This window comes from Cervus elaphus, chromosome 23, assembly GCF_910594005.1.
Source record: "Cervus elaphus chromosome 23, mCerEla1.1, whole genome shotgun sequence".
In the NCBI taxonomy this organism is placed as follows: Eukaryota; Metazoa; Chordata; class Mammalia; order Artiodactyla; family Cervidae; genus Cervus; species Cervus elaphus.
Genome location: NC_057837.1, coordinates 15,958,261 through 15,971,991, shown reverse-complemented (window position 1 = coordinate 15,971,991; position 13,731 = coordinate 15,958,261). Strand labels below are relative to the sequence as shown.

The window sequence follows — 13,731 nt, the reverse complement described above, 5'->3', positions numbered from 1 at the left end:
CACTGTTTTCACCTGAGAAACCAGTGCCCATGTTATAAAGGGAAAGATTTTTGAAGATGTGAGACATGTTTGCCCTGCATATAAATGCATTTTATAAGCACATAATCATATATCAAAAATCAATATATTCTGTAGAGACCTTTAACTTAACAATTTAACAGGCTGGCTAGTGATAGTTTGTGACCAAAATTAGGAGGGCAAAAGTTCTCACTTGTCCTTGAATTTCTAAACTGTTTATCTACCTGGATGCCAAAAGAGGAGGCAGACACCAAAAATCATAATTAAACATTAGAAATATTCCTCTTAACTTTGTTTTAGTGCTATGTTCCGTAAGTCCACCGAACAGGCATATTTTAAATCCCCAAGCATTAAATACTGTAGAGGCATGTCTGATAACAAGGTATTTGCTAGAATGATAATGGTATTACAAGCGGTCTCAATCAATGAGTTTCTTTCTGTAGTTTAACAGAGAGGTAAGTAATAAATCTCTAACTTAATCCAACCAACATAGCTGCAAAATGCAAAAAGCCCTACGAACGGCAGATATTAAATTTTTTAAACGCACAAAACCACAAACAAGCAGTCCTAAAAGCTCTTCAATCTGGATAGTCTATACAAACAAGATTAAAACAGATAAAAAGGGTGTTGAGAAAGAAGAAGAGAAAAAAAAAAAAAACCCAGACATGCATTAAGCTAGTTTGACAGCTCCATTGTTCAACGGGTCCCATTGTCAGACCCATAGATGTATTCAGTGCTACAATGTCTGCTAGCAAATAAACAAAAGACTACATTTTTCAAAGCAGGATGCCAATTCTATCATAATTCTTTCTCTGCTTCCCAAAAGGTGGCTCATTCTTGGTAAGCGGTAGGACCCTTACACAGATGCAGGAAACAAATATTTGCTTTCAATACAGAGGGACCCAGGACGCCATGCATGAATAGAGGTCTTTAAACAGGTACACATTTTGGCAAACAGGATAAAGCGATCCAAACCTGGTAACACAGAAGGACTATTTAGGTAGGCTAAGTCCAGATTAGAGCGGTATCTGGAACGCAAGTCTAATATGGAGTCTCCTTAGCTCCTTTCTCGCTGAGTATTCCATGCAGAGTGCATAATAATGAAAGAGGCTTAGACATTGCAAAGGAAAAGACAAACCCAGAGCCAGATTCGGAGCCTTTAAAATTATCCACTGGCCGCGCACAAATAGCAGCAAGCAAATACATGATATGCTTGCAAAAGGCAACTCCTGCAAATATAACTCGTCCACAGGAGTCCTTCTCCTTTCTCTCGCTTGCTCTCTCTTTCTCCCAATCTCTTGGTCTCGATTTCATTTCCCTCTTTCCCCTCTCGCTCTCTCTCTAGATTCTTTTTTGTTTCTTTCTTCTAAGATAAGGAAGCTACTTGATTCTGACCGTGATGACAGTCTCGGCCAGCTCTGGAAACTAGCAAGACATACATTAAAACAAAGAACACAGCAACATACCTTAAAAGCAGCTCTTCATTTCTCATAGTAACAGCGGATTTGGGACAGCGCATGCTTTCTGCACAGATACACTGATAGTCTCAACAAAAGCCAGTTCAGAAGTGCGCTCCAACATCAATGCCACAGTAGCTGCCACTAAAGCGCGCTCCCCCCTCTCTCTTTCCCTCTCTCTCTCTCCCTCCCTCTCTTTCTCTCTCTCTTTCCTCACTCTCTTCTCTAGTCAAATTCTGAATGGTAGAGCAAAGGGGCTCCTGCAGATCCACTAAGTAGAAATAATCCTCTCTGACAAGTTATGTTGTCTAAGCATATTTTTACATTAATACACTGTGCTGCCTATAGGGGTCTTGCTTGCATTCGCTTGAGCCTGGCTGGTGTGAGTTCTCCTAATTACCATCTTCAGAAATTGGAAAGAAAAATAAGTCACTCATTTACCTCTTTGTCTTATACATTTCATAGCAAAAGCAAGTACATGTTTTCCCTTTGCCATCCACTGTCAGCAAGCCTCACAGATGACTCACAGAAGATGTGGGTGGGTCAGGGTGCTAAAAAGGAATTTTTGCTTCTCTTTTTTGGGATGCTGAATTCACAGCTGGATTCATCTCTTCCTCGCCCCTTGTCCTCAGAAAGAGTGACAAGGTCAAGACCCTTAGCCCCACTCTGGATTGAGGATGGGGAAGACAGAGGTTAAAGAAACTTGGAAAGATTTTAACTCTGTGAGCACCAGAGTTCTTGGAGGTCAGGGCATAACCCACCTGAAGCAGGACTTCTGAAAGAGGTAGGCGATGCCAAGATTGTTTGGTCATACTGAAATTGTAATAATCAGTGGAGCATCTGCCCCAAAAGACCAATTAGAATGCTCTTTTCCAAAATAAGAAAAAAACGCCTGCTTCCGTACTTCATTATCCTCACTGGGCTTAGCATATACAGTTAGCCAAGGAAATACATACTGTACTTCTGTTTATTGGAATTATAAGAATTCCAGGCATATTAATCAAGTAAAACCGTAAGTTAAACACACACAGGAAAGACAAGATGCTATGGATGGAATAGTCAGTTGTCCAAAACTGCAAATGAAGGCTTTGCTCCAGAACGTGTGTGCTGATTGGAAGCCAAGAATGCGCTCAGCTTGGATGGAGTGACACAGAACACAGCCTGAAACAGAGCTGACTCTCTGAATACTGGTTTCTTCACTCCCGGGATCCAACACCTCACCTGTTCTCATCAGCACAATCGTGCATCTCAGTAATAATCTGGAGTCAAAGTATTTATGGGAACAATAGTGGGGTGGGGAAAATCATGGTGTGCCCCATTATCCTCTCTTTTGGAGATCTGGAATGCACCCAATATCTTTTTTAAAACATTTTTTAAAATGTGGGCCATTTTTTAAAGTCTTTACTGAACCTGTTATAATATTGCTTCTGCTTTTTATGTTTTTTGTTTTACTGGGGGGTCACTGAGTGTGGGGGATCTTAGCTCTCCCACTAGCGATTGAGCCTGTACCCCCTGTGCTGGAAGGTGACGTCTTAACCGCTGGACCACCAAGGAAGTACCACACCCCCAGTATCCTCCTAGATCTCTGACCTCTGAACTTAGTCTTGGCCCACAGATAAGGAAACAGAGATGTTCTAGAGGGTGAGGATGATGCTTTCAGGGTTACTGCCCAGTAATCACCCTTAGTTTATCAGGGCTGATGATAACAAGCAACAGTGACTGAAAGCAGTCCCCATTCCCATTTCTAGATGGCAAGAAGATCCCACGATGAATCACTGGACTGGGGTCAGAGAATGAAGCCACAGCTCTGTCCTTAAAACAAGCGTATTTTCACATCGCCTTCCTTCATCATCATGTCTCAGAGTTAGAGAGTGAATGTATAAAAATGAAGGACATTGCCAGGGAGACATACTATGTACAATCTAAGGTACTCTTTTGGAGCAAGATCAACATCACATAAATGATTTAGAACCAGAGGCCCTGCAGAGAGAGGGTTTTGAGCTATCTCCCTAGTCACCTGTGTTGAGAGCTGAGGCAGGGGTCACCTCCCCTCTCTAAAGCTCTCTTTGCCCTGCAGATAAACAGGGGCAACAAATGCTCATTTGTTTTATATTTTTAATTAATTTGTTTTCATTGATCATTAATCATTTATTATTAATAAATGATATATTTATTATTTAGTGTATATCACTCATATCACCCCGCTGTGCTGGGTCTTTGTTGCTGCCCGTAGGTCTTCTCCAGTTTCAGCGAGTGGAACCCACTCTTGGTTGCAGTGAACGGGCTTCTCATTTTGGTGGCTTCTCCTGTTGAGGCGCATAGGCTCTGCGCGGGCGGGCTTCGTGGTTGTGGCACATGGGCTCAGTTGCCCTGTGGCATGTGGAATCTTCCCAGACCAGGGATCAAACCCATGTCCCCTGCATTGGCAGGCAGATTCTTAACCCTTGGACCACCAGGAAGTCCTGCTCAGTTATTTTAAAGCCCTGGAAGTGTGTATAATGAAGCAATGGGTTCTGTTAGTGCAATTATTAACAAAAAGTGGAATGAGAGGCCTGACACAGGCCACGGTTTTGTCCATCAGGGCCAAGTAAAAATACCCTGCTCTGACACAAAACCCTATTTTAATACTTCCACCCAATTTCTGACAGGGCTAAACTCCGAGGCAAGTACTAACACGTCGCACTAATGCATTTGCTAATCCATAAATAGATTCTTAGCACTGGAAGCCAGGGCTGCTGTGCATGGAGCTATTCCTCTAGTGAAATGAATTATGGATCCGGAGTAGCAAGGACTGGGATGGAATCAAACCATTAAATATTTTATATTCCCTCCACTTCCATTTGAGTTTAGGGACCTAAATAATGAGAAAGCTACTGAGGTAAGAGTTTAGTGCTTGTCCAAACACCAGTAAGGTGACACATTGGGGTGTCTTACACTTGCCAGTTGCCTGAGCTGAACTTGGGGATAGAAATATGAGTGAATATAAGGCAGGTGTGTCATACTGATAGGCAATCTTTGTATTCTTAATCCACCCAACAGAATAAACTCCATTTAGTTGATTCTTTTTTTTTTTCATTTAGTTGATTCTTAATAAGAGTTTGTGAAATAAAGGAATGAATTGTTTTTAACACTTGAGAAGACTTTTATTTTCCATATTCCTTTATGTGCTCACGTGCTCAGTCATTTGCAACCCCATGGAATTCAGCCTGCCAGGCTCCTCCTTCCATGGAATTTTCCAGACAAGGATACTGGAGTGGTAGCCATTTCATTCTCCAGGGTATCTTCCTGACCCAGTGATCGAACCTGAGTCTCCTGTATCTCTTGTATTGGCAGGTGGATTCTTTACCACTGTGCCACCTGTAGTTGCCTTAACAATTCTGGGGTGGGGCAACACTTATTCCTCTAATTCAAGCACTCCACCGGCACAGCTCACAGCCCTGAGAAGGCCTTCCCTGACACTTTGCGAGTTTCCCTGATGAATCCCTACAACACTGCGGGGGGGGGGGGGGGGTGCAGGCTGGTCTGGTTACCTGCTCTGCTGAAAAAGTTCAGGCGCAGAAACAATGCCCACAGAAGGTGGAAAATGACAGAGCGTGGGAGCCCTGTCTGGGCCCCTGTTCTTTCTGCTGGGTTGCAGTGCGACTCAGCAACCCCACTGTGCCCAGGGGTAACAGACACACCTGGGAAGGCATGCCTTTTGAGTGGTATTGTAATGAAGAACTTCACACTTCTCTAATGTGATATGAATAACCTTAGAGCAGCAGTCTAGCCTTCTTGGCACCAGGGACCAGTTTCATGAAAGACAATTTTTCCAAGGACTGGGGGCGGGAGTGGGGTGGGGGAGTGGTTTCCAGATGATTCAAATGCATTACATTTATTGTGCAGTTTATTTCTATCATTATTACATCTGCTCCACCTCAGATCACTAGACATTAGATCCTCAAGGTTACCTATCTTAGAGGACAGATAGTAAATGAATAAAAAATTGATTCGAAGGTTGTGTCTGGGCTACTAGTATTTATCAGTTTCTTTCAAAACTTTATTTCAAATACAGTTTGAGTTGAAACTAGACAGACTAAGCACTTTTGGAGACCAATTTTTTGAGGTCATCTACTATAGGAATTAATTTTTAACAACCCTGATGATTATTAAATTTGGTTTGTAGGTGAAGGTTTTTAAGGGGATAAGGATTATAGCAGTAATTAGCAAAGAACAACAACAAAAACTATTTCAATGCTCTCTATATCCAAAAAGTTTGTTATTAACTGTAGAAATTAATTGTGGAGCTAATAATGCAAGCTTGGTGAGGGAAAAACTGGAGAGGTACAGCAGTTGAGAAGTATGGAGTTCAGCTGAGAATCAGCTAGATTTCATGACCTTTCTAGATATGCGCTTCCTAAAAAAAATGTTTAAAGCTGTATTATGTGTGAGTTTCTTTATATTGTAGGTAATTTCTGGGATTAAAAAGCCAAATTTCCAAATCCAACAAAGACGAATTCAACTTTTTTCTGCCTTCTATGCCTGTCTTTGCATTTTGATATGAACATTGCAAAAGTAATGGAAAATACCATTTCAATAGAAGTATTCAATATCAAGTATTCAAGATGTAGGACCTGGCTGTATAAAATCCTTTGATAAAACAGATGGGACACTAGAGACTTCCCTGCTGGTCCAGTGGTTAAGAATCTGCCTTTAAAAGCAGGGGATGTGGGTTCAGTCCCTGATTGAGGAACTAAGATCCCACAGGCCGTGGGGCAGCTAAGCCCATGTATTGCAACTACTGAACCTTCACGCCACAACTACAGTGAGTCCGTCGCCTACAATGGAAGATCTGCATGATACAATGAGGATCCTGTGTGCCACAACTAAGACCCAATAACAACCAAATATAAATAAATAGGTATTTAAAAAAAAAATAAAAGGATGGGACTCTAAAAAACATCTAGTCTGCTCCTCAGATTCCCGCCAAAATAGAACCATCTAGGAATGTGGAGGCACTGAAGATGTTAAATCTATTTAGTTGCTAGTTTTAGATACTGCCGTAGGCCATTCAGGCTGCTAAAGCAAAATACCACAGACCTGGGGCCTTGAAGCAGCAGACGTTTATTTCTCACGGCTCTGGAGGCTGTGAAGTCCTAGATCAAGGCACCAGCCCAGTCAAGTTCTGATGAAGGTCCTCCTCCTGATTCATAGTGGGCATCTCGTTGCTCTGCCCTCAGGTGGTAGAGGGGTGAGGGGTCTCCGTGGGGTTTCCTTTATGAGAACACTAATCCCATGCATGAAGATTCCACCCTCATGACTTAATCAGGAGACCCCACCTCCTAATGCATTGGGCATTGAGCTTTCAACATATGAAATTTGTGGGGGTGGGGGTTTGTCACAAACATTCAGACCATAGCAGACATCAAGAATTGCCAGGCTGAACTAAGAAACATACCGTATTGTTATGAAAGGTGGAAAGAACACACAAAGTCTGTGAAGCAAATACGAAGCGACAACCAAGGTCTACGAGAAATGGATTTGCTGCAAACACTGTCCATGACCCTTAGGAGGTGCTCAGTAAAGTGTTAAGTGTGTGTGTGAGGGGGTGGATTTCCATCTAGAGCTGATGTCAAGCAGAAGACACAAAGTTCCCCTGACCAGCTCTAAGCCTCTGAGGAAGGGTGTCCATGGACAGAATGAGGCAAAGCAGTGAAATCTGCATGCAGGAGCCAGAATGAATGGAACACGGGAACCATCCTGTGCTTTCAGACCCCATGCTCCCTCCTGCCTTGAGAGGAAAGACCTCCAAAGCCCCAAGAATACAAGGATCACAAATCACTACTTGACACATAAAATTGACAGTTGGTTTAATGTAAGACCTTGGCAGCCTTAGCAAAGAAAGGATTTGATGGTAATCTGAAGATCTATGTAACTGGAGTTCCTCTCACTTGAAGACTCAAAAAGCACCTCCAAGTCATGCTTAAGAAGCAGCTGTCACTGTGAGCAACCCAGGGGCCCCACGTTCCACACGGATATTCCTTCTCCAAGAGGTGGGATGACGTACTCGTTTGCAAAATGGAGATGTTTTGCTAGAAGTGGGGCATGGGGATGAGTGATTAGAAAGAATCATTGTAAAGCCCCTTCAAAAGATCAAGTGTCATATTTATCAATGAGTAGGTGTAAATAATAAACCACGAAATACTTAGAGCTCCGAGAAACCACTTGAAAACAGGCCCTAGATAAATTTAAGAGGTTTTATTATTACAAAGAGTAATAATAACTTGCTTTCTATAGACAAGCAGGGCTGTGAAAAGACACCACGAAATGAGTTTGGAGATCTATTTCCACGTAGGTAGGTCTGTGAAAGACAAAGAGAAGAAAGTCAAAGATTTCCCATGAAAATGGTTACCATAAGTAACCCTGCTGATAAAATAACTAACGTTGGCTTGTGAATTCATTGTTTAGTTACTAAGTCATGTCCAACTCTTTTGTGACCCCATGGATTGTAGTCCACCAGGCTTCTCAGTCCATGGGATTTCCTAAGCCAGAGTACTGGAGTAGGTTACAATTTCCTTCTCCAGTGGATCTTCCTGACCCAGGGATCAAACCTATGTCTCCTGCATTGACAGGTGGGTTCCTTAATAGTGAGCCACCATGGCTTGTGAACTCATATGACATCATAAATAACACATTCACAATTAAGTGGTCATTTTAGGCCTAAAGTTTTGCCAAGGGCCACCCTAGGGCATATGGGAAATCTTGAGAAAACCACAGGTGAATGAATACATGTAAGTTAGGCATTAACATTTGCATGGAAAATGAGCCACTTTTATTATTGCAGTTACAATTGGATGGCATCATCGACTCAATGGACATGACTTTGAGCTAACTCTGGGAGACAGTGAAGGACAGGGAAGCCTGGCATGCTGTAACCCATTGGGTCACAAATAGTCAGACATGACTTAGCAACTAAAGCACAACAACAAAGACAGACACATGCACACACCATCACCTTCTGCTCAGGCTGGCACACCCCAGAAATTTTGTAACTTGACTACTATCCCATCTGAATGCAGAATTCAGAATAGCAATGAGAGATAAAAAAGCCTTCCTAAGCAATCAATGCAAAGAAATAGAGGAAAACAACAGAATGGGAAAGTCTAGAGATCTCTGCAAGGAAACTAGGGATACCAAGGGAACATTTCATGCAAAGATGGGCACAATAAAGGACAGAAATGGTAGGGACCTAAGAAGCAGAAGATATTAAGAAGAGGTGGCAAGAATACACAGAAGAACTATACAAAAAAGATCTTCATGACCCAGATAATAAGGATGGTATGATCACCAACCTAGAGCCAGACATCCTGGAATGCGAAGTCAAGTGGGCCTTAGGAAGCATCACTACGAACCAAGTGGAGGTGGTAGAATTCCAGTTGAAGTATTTCAAATCCTAAAAGATGATGCTGTGAAAGTTCTACACTCAGTATGCCAGCAAATTTGGAAAACTCAGCAGTGGCCACAGGACTGGAAAAGGTCACTTTTCATTCCAATCTCAAAGAGAGGCAATGCCAAAGAATGCTCAAACTACCACACAATTGCACTCATCTCACATGCTAGCAAAGTAATGCTCAAAATTCTCCAAGCCAGGCTTCAACAGTACATGAATCACGAACTTCCAGATGTTCAAGCTGGATTTAGAAAAGGCAGAGGAACCAGAGATGAAATTGCCAACATCTGTTGGATCATTAAAACAGCAAGAGAGTTCCAGAAAAATATCTACTTCTGCTTTATTGACTATGCCAAAGCCTTTGACAATGTGGACTACAACAAACTCTGGAAAATTCTTAAAGAGATGGGAATACCATACCACCTGACCTGCCTCTTGAGAAATCTGTATGCAGGTCAGGAGGCAACAGTTAGAACTGGACATGGAACAACAGATTGGTTCCAAATAGGGAAAGGAGTGCCTTAAGGCTTTATATTGCCACCCTGCTTATTTAACTTGTATGCAGAGTACATCATGAGAAATGCCAGACTGAATGAAGCACAAGCTGGAATCAAGATTGCTGGGAGAAATATCAATAACCTCAGATATGCAGATAACACCACCCTTATGGTAGAAAGTGAAGAAGGACTAAAGAACCTCTTGATGAAAGTGAAAGAAGAGAGTGAAAAAGTTGGCTTAAAACTCAATATTCAGAAAACTAAGATCATGGCATCTGGTCCCATCACTTCATGGCAGATAGATGGGAAAACAGTGGAAACAGTGTCAGACTTTATTTTGGGGGGCTCCAAAATGACTGCAGATGATGACTGCAGCCATGAAATTAAGATGCTTACTCCTTGGAAGAAAAGCTACAACCAACCTAGGCAGCATATTAAAAAGCAGTGACATTACTTTGCCAACAAAGGTCCATCTAGTCAAAGCTATGGTTTTTCCAGTAGTCATGTACGGATGTGAGAATTGGACTATAAAGAAAGCTGAGTGTGGAAGAACTGATGCTTTTGAACTGCGGTGTTGGAGGAGACTTTTGAGAGTCCATTGGACTGCAAGGAGATCCAATCAGTCCATCCTAAAGGAAATCAGCCTGAATATTCATTGGAAGGACTGATGCTGAAGCTGAAACTCCACTACTTTGGCCACCTGATGCAAAGAACTGACTCATCAGAAAAGACCCTGATGCTGGGAAAGATTGAAGGCAGGAGGAGAAGAGGACGACAGAGGATGAGATGGTTGGATGGCATCACCGGTTCAGTGGACATGAGTTTGAGTATACTCTGGGAGTTGGCGATGGACAGGGAGGCCTGGCGTGTTGCAGTCCATGGGGTCGCAAAGAGGCGGACACGACTGAGCTACTGAACTGACTGAACTGACTGACTACTATCTATAGTGTTCTATGGCCATGCAGAGTTTGGTGCACTTGGGCATCTGTCTTTCTCAGTGGTTTTGATTCTAGGAATTATAAGACTTGAACGGCACAAGCATGTTGAAGATCAGGGTGCAGCAGGTAGATTTCCTGATGGGCAAGTGAGACCAAGGTGGGGATTCACGTGATTACATGACAGAGATGAAACAGAAACCCAGATGGGCTGGAAAAGATGGTTTTGAAACGACCACGACAGCTCTTTTAGAATACGCAGGTGCTTTAAATGTTACCTTTCTTTATAAATATCACTCTCTGAAATGAGATTATCTACTTATTTTCTTGATTATGATCTCTTCCCTCTGTCTGAACTGAAGCTGCATTAAAGCAGGAACTCACTCCATTTTTATCATCACTTTAGGCCAATGTGTGGCATATGCTGGACCCTTAATAAATATTCGTTCAAGAGCTAAATTTCTTTGTGAAACCCACTTCTTATTAAGTGACCCAAACTCAGTGGCTTACAGTTACATGACATGACTTGTGAAATAAGTACCATATTCAACTGGGAGCAGTATCTCTGTTAGACCTGGAAAGGAACAGAAAGATGCATAAGGCCCTGCTCTGACTCTAAGAACTTGATCAATTCATTGAGATGGAATGATCAGCTTGATGTTTTACTATTTTTTTAAACTTTGTTGCTGTTGTTGTTTAATTGCTAAGTTGTGTCTGATTCTTTGTGACCCCATCAACAGTTGCCAGCCACACTCTTCTGTCCATGGGATTCTCCAGGCAAGAACACTGGAGTGGGTAGCCATTTCCTTCTCCAGGGGATCTTGCCAACCCAGGAACTGAACCCATGTCTCCTGCTTGGCAGGTGGATTCTTTACCGCTGAGCCACCAGGGAAACCTTTTCTAACTTTAAGGCACCATTTATATGGGTGAATAGAAAATAAAGTGATAATACATTTCCCTCATTACTTTCCATCAGTGCTGAAGTTTGGGAGTTGACAAATTGCAAGCAGGTAGGACCAGGCTCAAAATTCTCCAAGCCAGGCTTCAGCAGTACGTGAACCATGAACTTCCAGATGTTCAAGCTGGATTTAGAAAAGGCAGAGGAACCAGAGATCAAATTGCCAACATCCACTGGATCATCAAAAAATCAAGAGAGTTCCAGAAAAACATCTACTTCTGCTTTATTGACTATGCCAAAGCCTTTGACTGTGTAGATCACAACGAACTGTGGAAAATTCTTAAAGAGGGGAATACCAGACCACCTGACCTGCCTCTTAAGAAATCTGTATGCAGGTCAAGAAGTAACTGTTAAAAGTGGACATGGAACAACAGACTGATTCCAATAGGGAAAGGAGTACGTCAAGGCTGTATATTGTCACCCTGCTTATTTAACTTATATGCAGAGTACATCAAGAGAAATGCCGGGTTGGATGAAACACAAGCTGGAATCAAAATTGCCAGGAGAAATATCAATAACCTCAGAAATGCAGATGACACCACCCTTATGCCAGAAAGCAAAGAAGAACTAAAGAGTCTCTTGATGAAAGTGAAAGAGGAGAGTGAAAAAGTTGGCTTAAAACTCAACATTCAGAAAACTAAGATCATGGCATCTGGTCCCATTACTTCATGGCATATAGATGGGAAAACAGTGGAAACAGTGTCAGACTTTATTTTTTGGGGCTTCAAAATGACTGCAGATGGTGACTGAAGCCACGAAATTGCCCCTTGGAAGAAAAGCTATGACAAACCTAGACAGCATATTAAAATTTGAGACATTACTTTGCCAACAAAGGTCCGTCTAGTCAAAGCTATGGTTTTTCCCGTAGTCATGTATGGATGTGAAAGTTGGATATAAAGAAAGCTTAGCGCCGAAGAATTGATGCTTTTGAACTGTAGTGTTGGAGAAGACTCTTGAGAGTCCCTTGGACTGCAAGGAGATCCAACCTGTCAATCTTAAAGAAAATCAGTCCTGAATTTTCTGGAAGGACTGATGCTGAAGCTGAAACTCCAGTACTTTGGCTACCTGAGGTGAAGAACCGACTTATTTGAAAAGACCCTGATACTGCGAAAGATTGAAGGCAGGAGAAGGGGATGACAGAGAATGAGATGGTTGGATGGCATCTCTGCCTCAGTGGACATGAGTGAGTAAAGTCTGGGAGTTGGTGATGGACAGAGAAGCCTGGCGTGCTGTAGTCCATGGGGTCGCAAAGAGTCGGACACAGTGAGCGACTAAACTGAATTGAGGACCAGGCACTGAGGATGAAATGAGTTGACAAAACTTTCAGAATTAAGAGCATTGGGAGTTGGAGGGTGATTTGTGGGGTATCTTGGAAAAAGCAAATGTCTTTATGGGCAGGGAACCGACATCAGAATCAGTCTAATTTTTGCTTCATTCATTTTCAGTCAACCTGTTTCCCATATTTAACTCTTTATACATATTGGTAGGTCACCCCTTTCACCATGTGTAGTCCTGTCCTCCTTCCCTGTCAGTTCCCATGATCCCCAGGGATTTACAGCAAGCTATTCCCTTATTGGGAAGATCCCCTGGAGAAGGGCATGGCAACCCACTCCAGTATTCTTGCCTGGAGAGTCCCATGGAGAGAGGGCACTGGTGGGTGACAGTCCACAGGGTCACAAAGAATCGGACACGACTAAAGTGACTTAGCACAGCATGCACATTCCCTTATTAAGTGGCTCAGTGGTAAAAATCTGCCTACCAAGCAGGAGACACAGGCTTGATCTGCGGATTGGGAAGATCCCCTGGCAAAAGAAATGGCAACCCATTCTAGTATTCTTGCCTGGGAAATCCCATGGACAGAGGAGCCTGGTGGGCTACAGTCCATGGGATTGCAAAAGAGTCAGACAGAACTTAGCGACTAAAATAACAACATCCCCTTATAAAGCTTCATCCTCCACCTGCTGTTAAAAACAAAACAGTAAATGCTATTAAAGACCATAGACATATTCTCAAGGCAATTCCTAATGAGATGTCTCCTCACTTTCAAAAGTGAATTAGCTTGATTTTGTTCTTTATTGCAGGGATTGACACAAAACTTGACATTGACCTCTCTATTCCCGTCACGATTAAATACTGTTACGGTGGGTACCAGAAATGCACAGAGAACATGGCTAGGTCGTGATCATCAAAGGAAAGTTCCTAGAGGCCAAAGGAGGACGAGGCAGAGAGTGGCCCCAAGTCGAGGGAGGAGGGACACTGCACCCTGGACTGAAACCTGGCTGTCTGAAGCCGTGAAAGATTTTAAGTGGCTCTGGCTCTGGAAAAATGACCCTGGTTTCAGCATGACCCCGAAACAGAGAAGAGCGTGGAGTCAGGGAGATGGCAGGGGAGCCGCTGTATAGCTATGAGGCCACGTGGCCGGCAAGATGGGTCTCCT

The 13,731-nt window shown here is 42.7% G+C and overlaps 1 protein-coding gene across 2 annotated transcripts in view; it reads right to left on the bottom strand.

Moving 5' to 3' along the window:
- Window positions 1-13,731, bottom strand: part of CELF2 (CUGBP Elav-like family member 2) — a 548,143-nt gene that overhangs the window by 322,859 nt on the left and 211,553 nt on the right. Inside the window, exon 1 of one of the 2 annotated variants that reach the window (XM_043883962.1) lies at window positions 1,485-1,542. The exons of the other annotated variant lie outside the window; for it this stretch is intronic. Coding sequence (XP_043739897.1) covers window positions 1,485-1,537 — 53 coding nt within the window. The 5' untranslated portion in view covers window positions 1,538-1,542. Of the gene's footprint in view, window positions 1-1,484; window positions 1,543-13,731 lie in introns of those variants that run through there. 2 annotated transcript variants of the gene reach the window in all.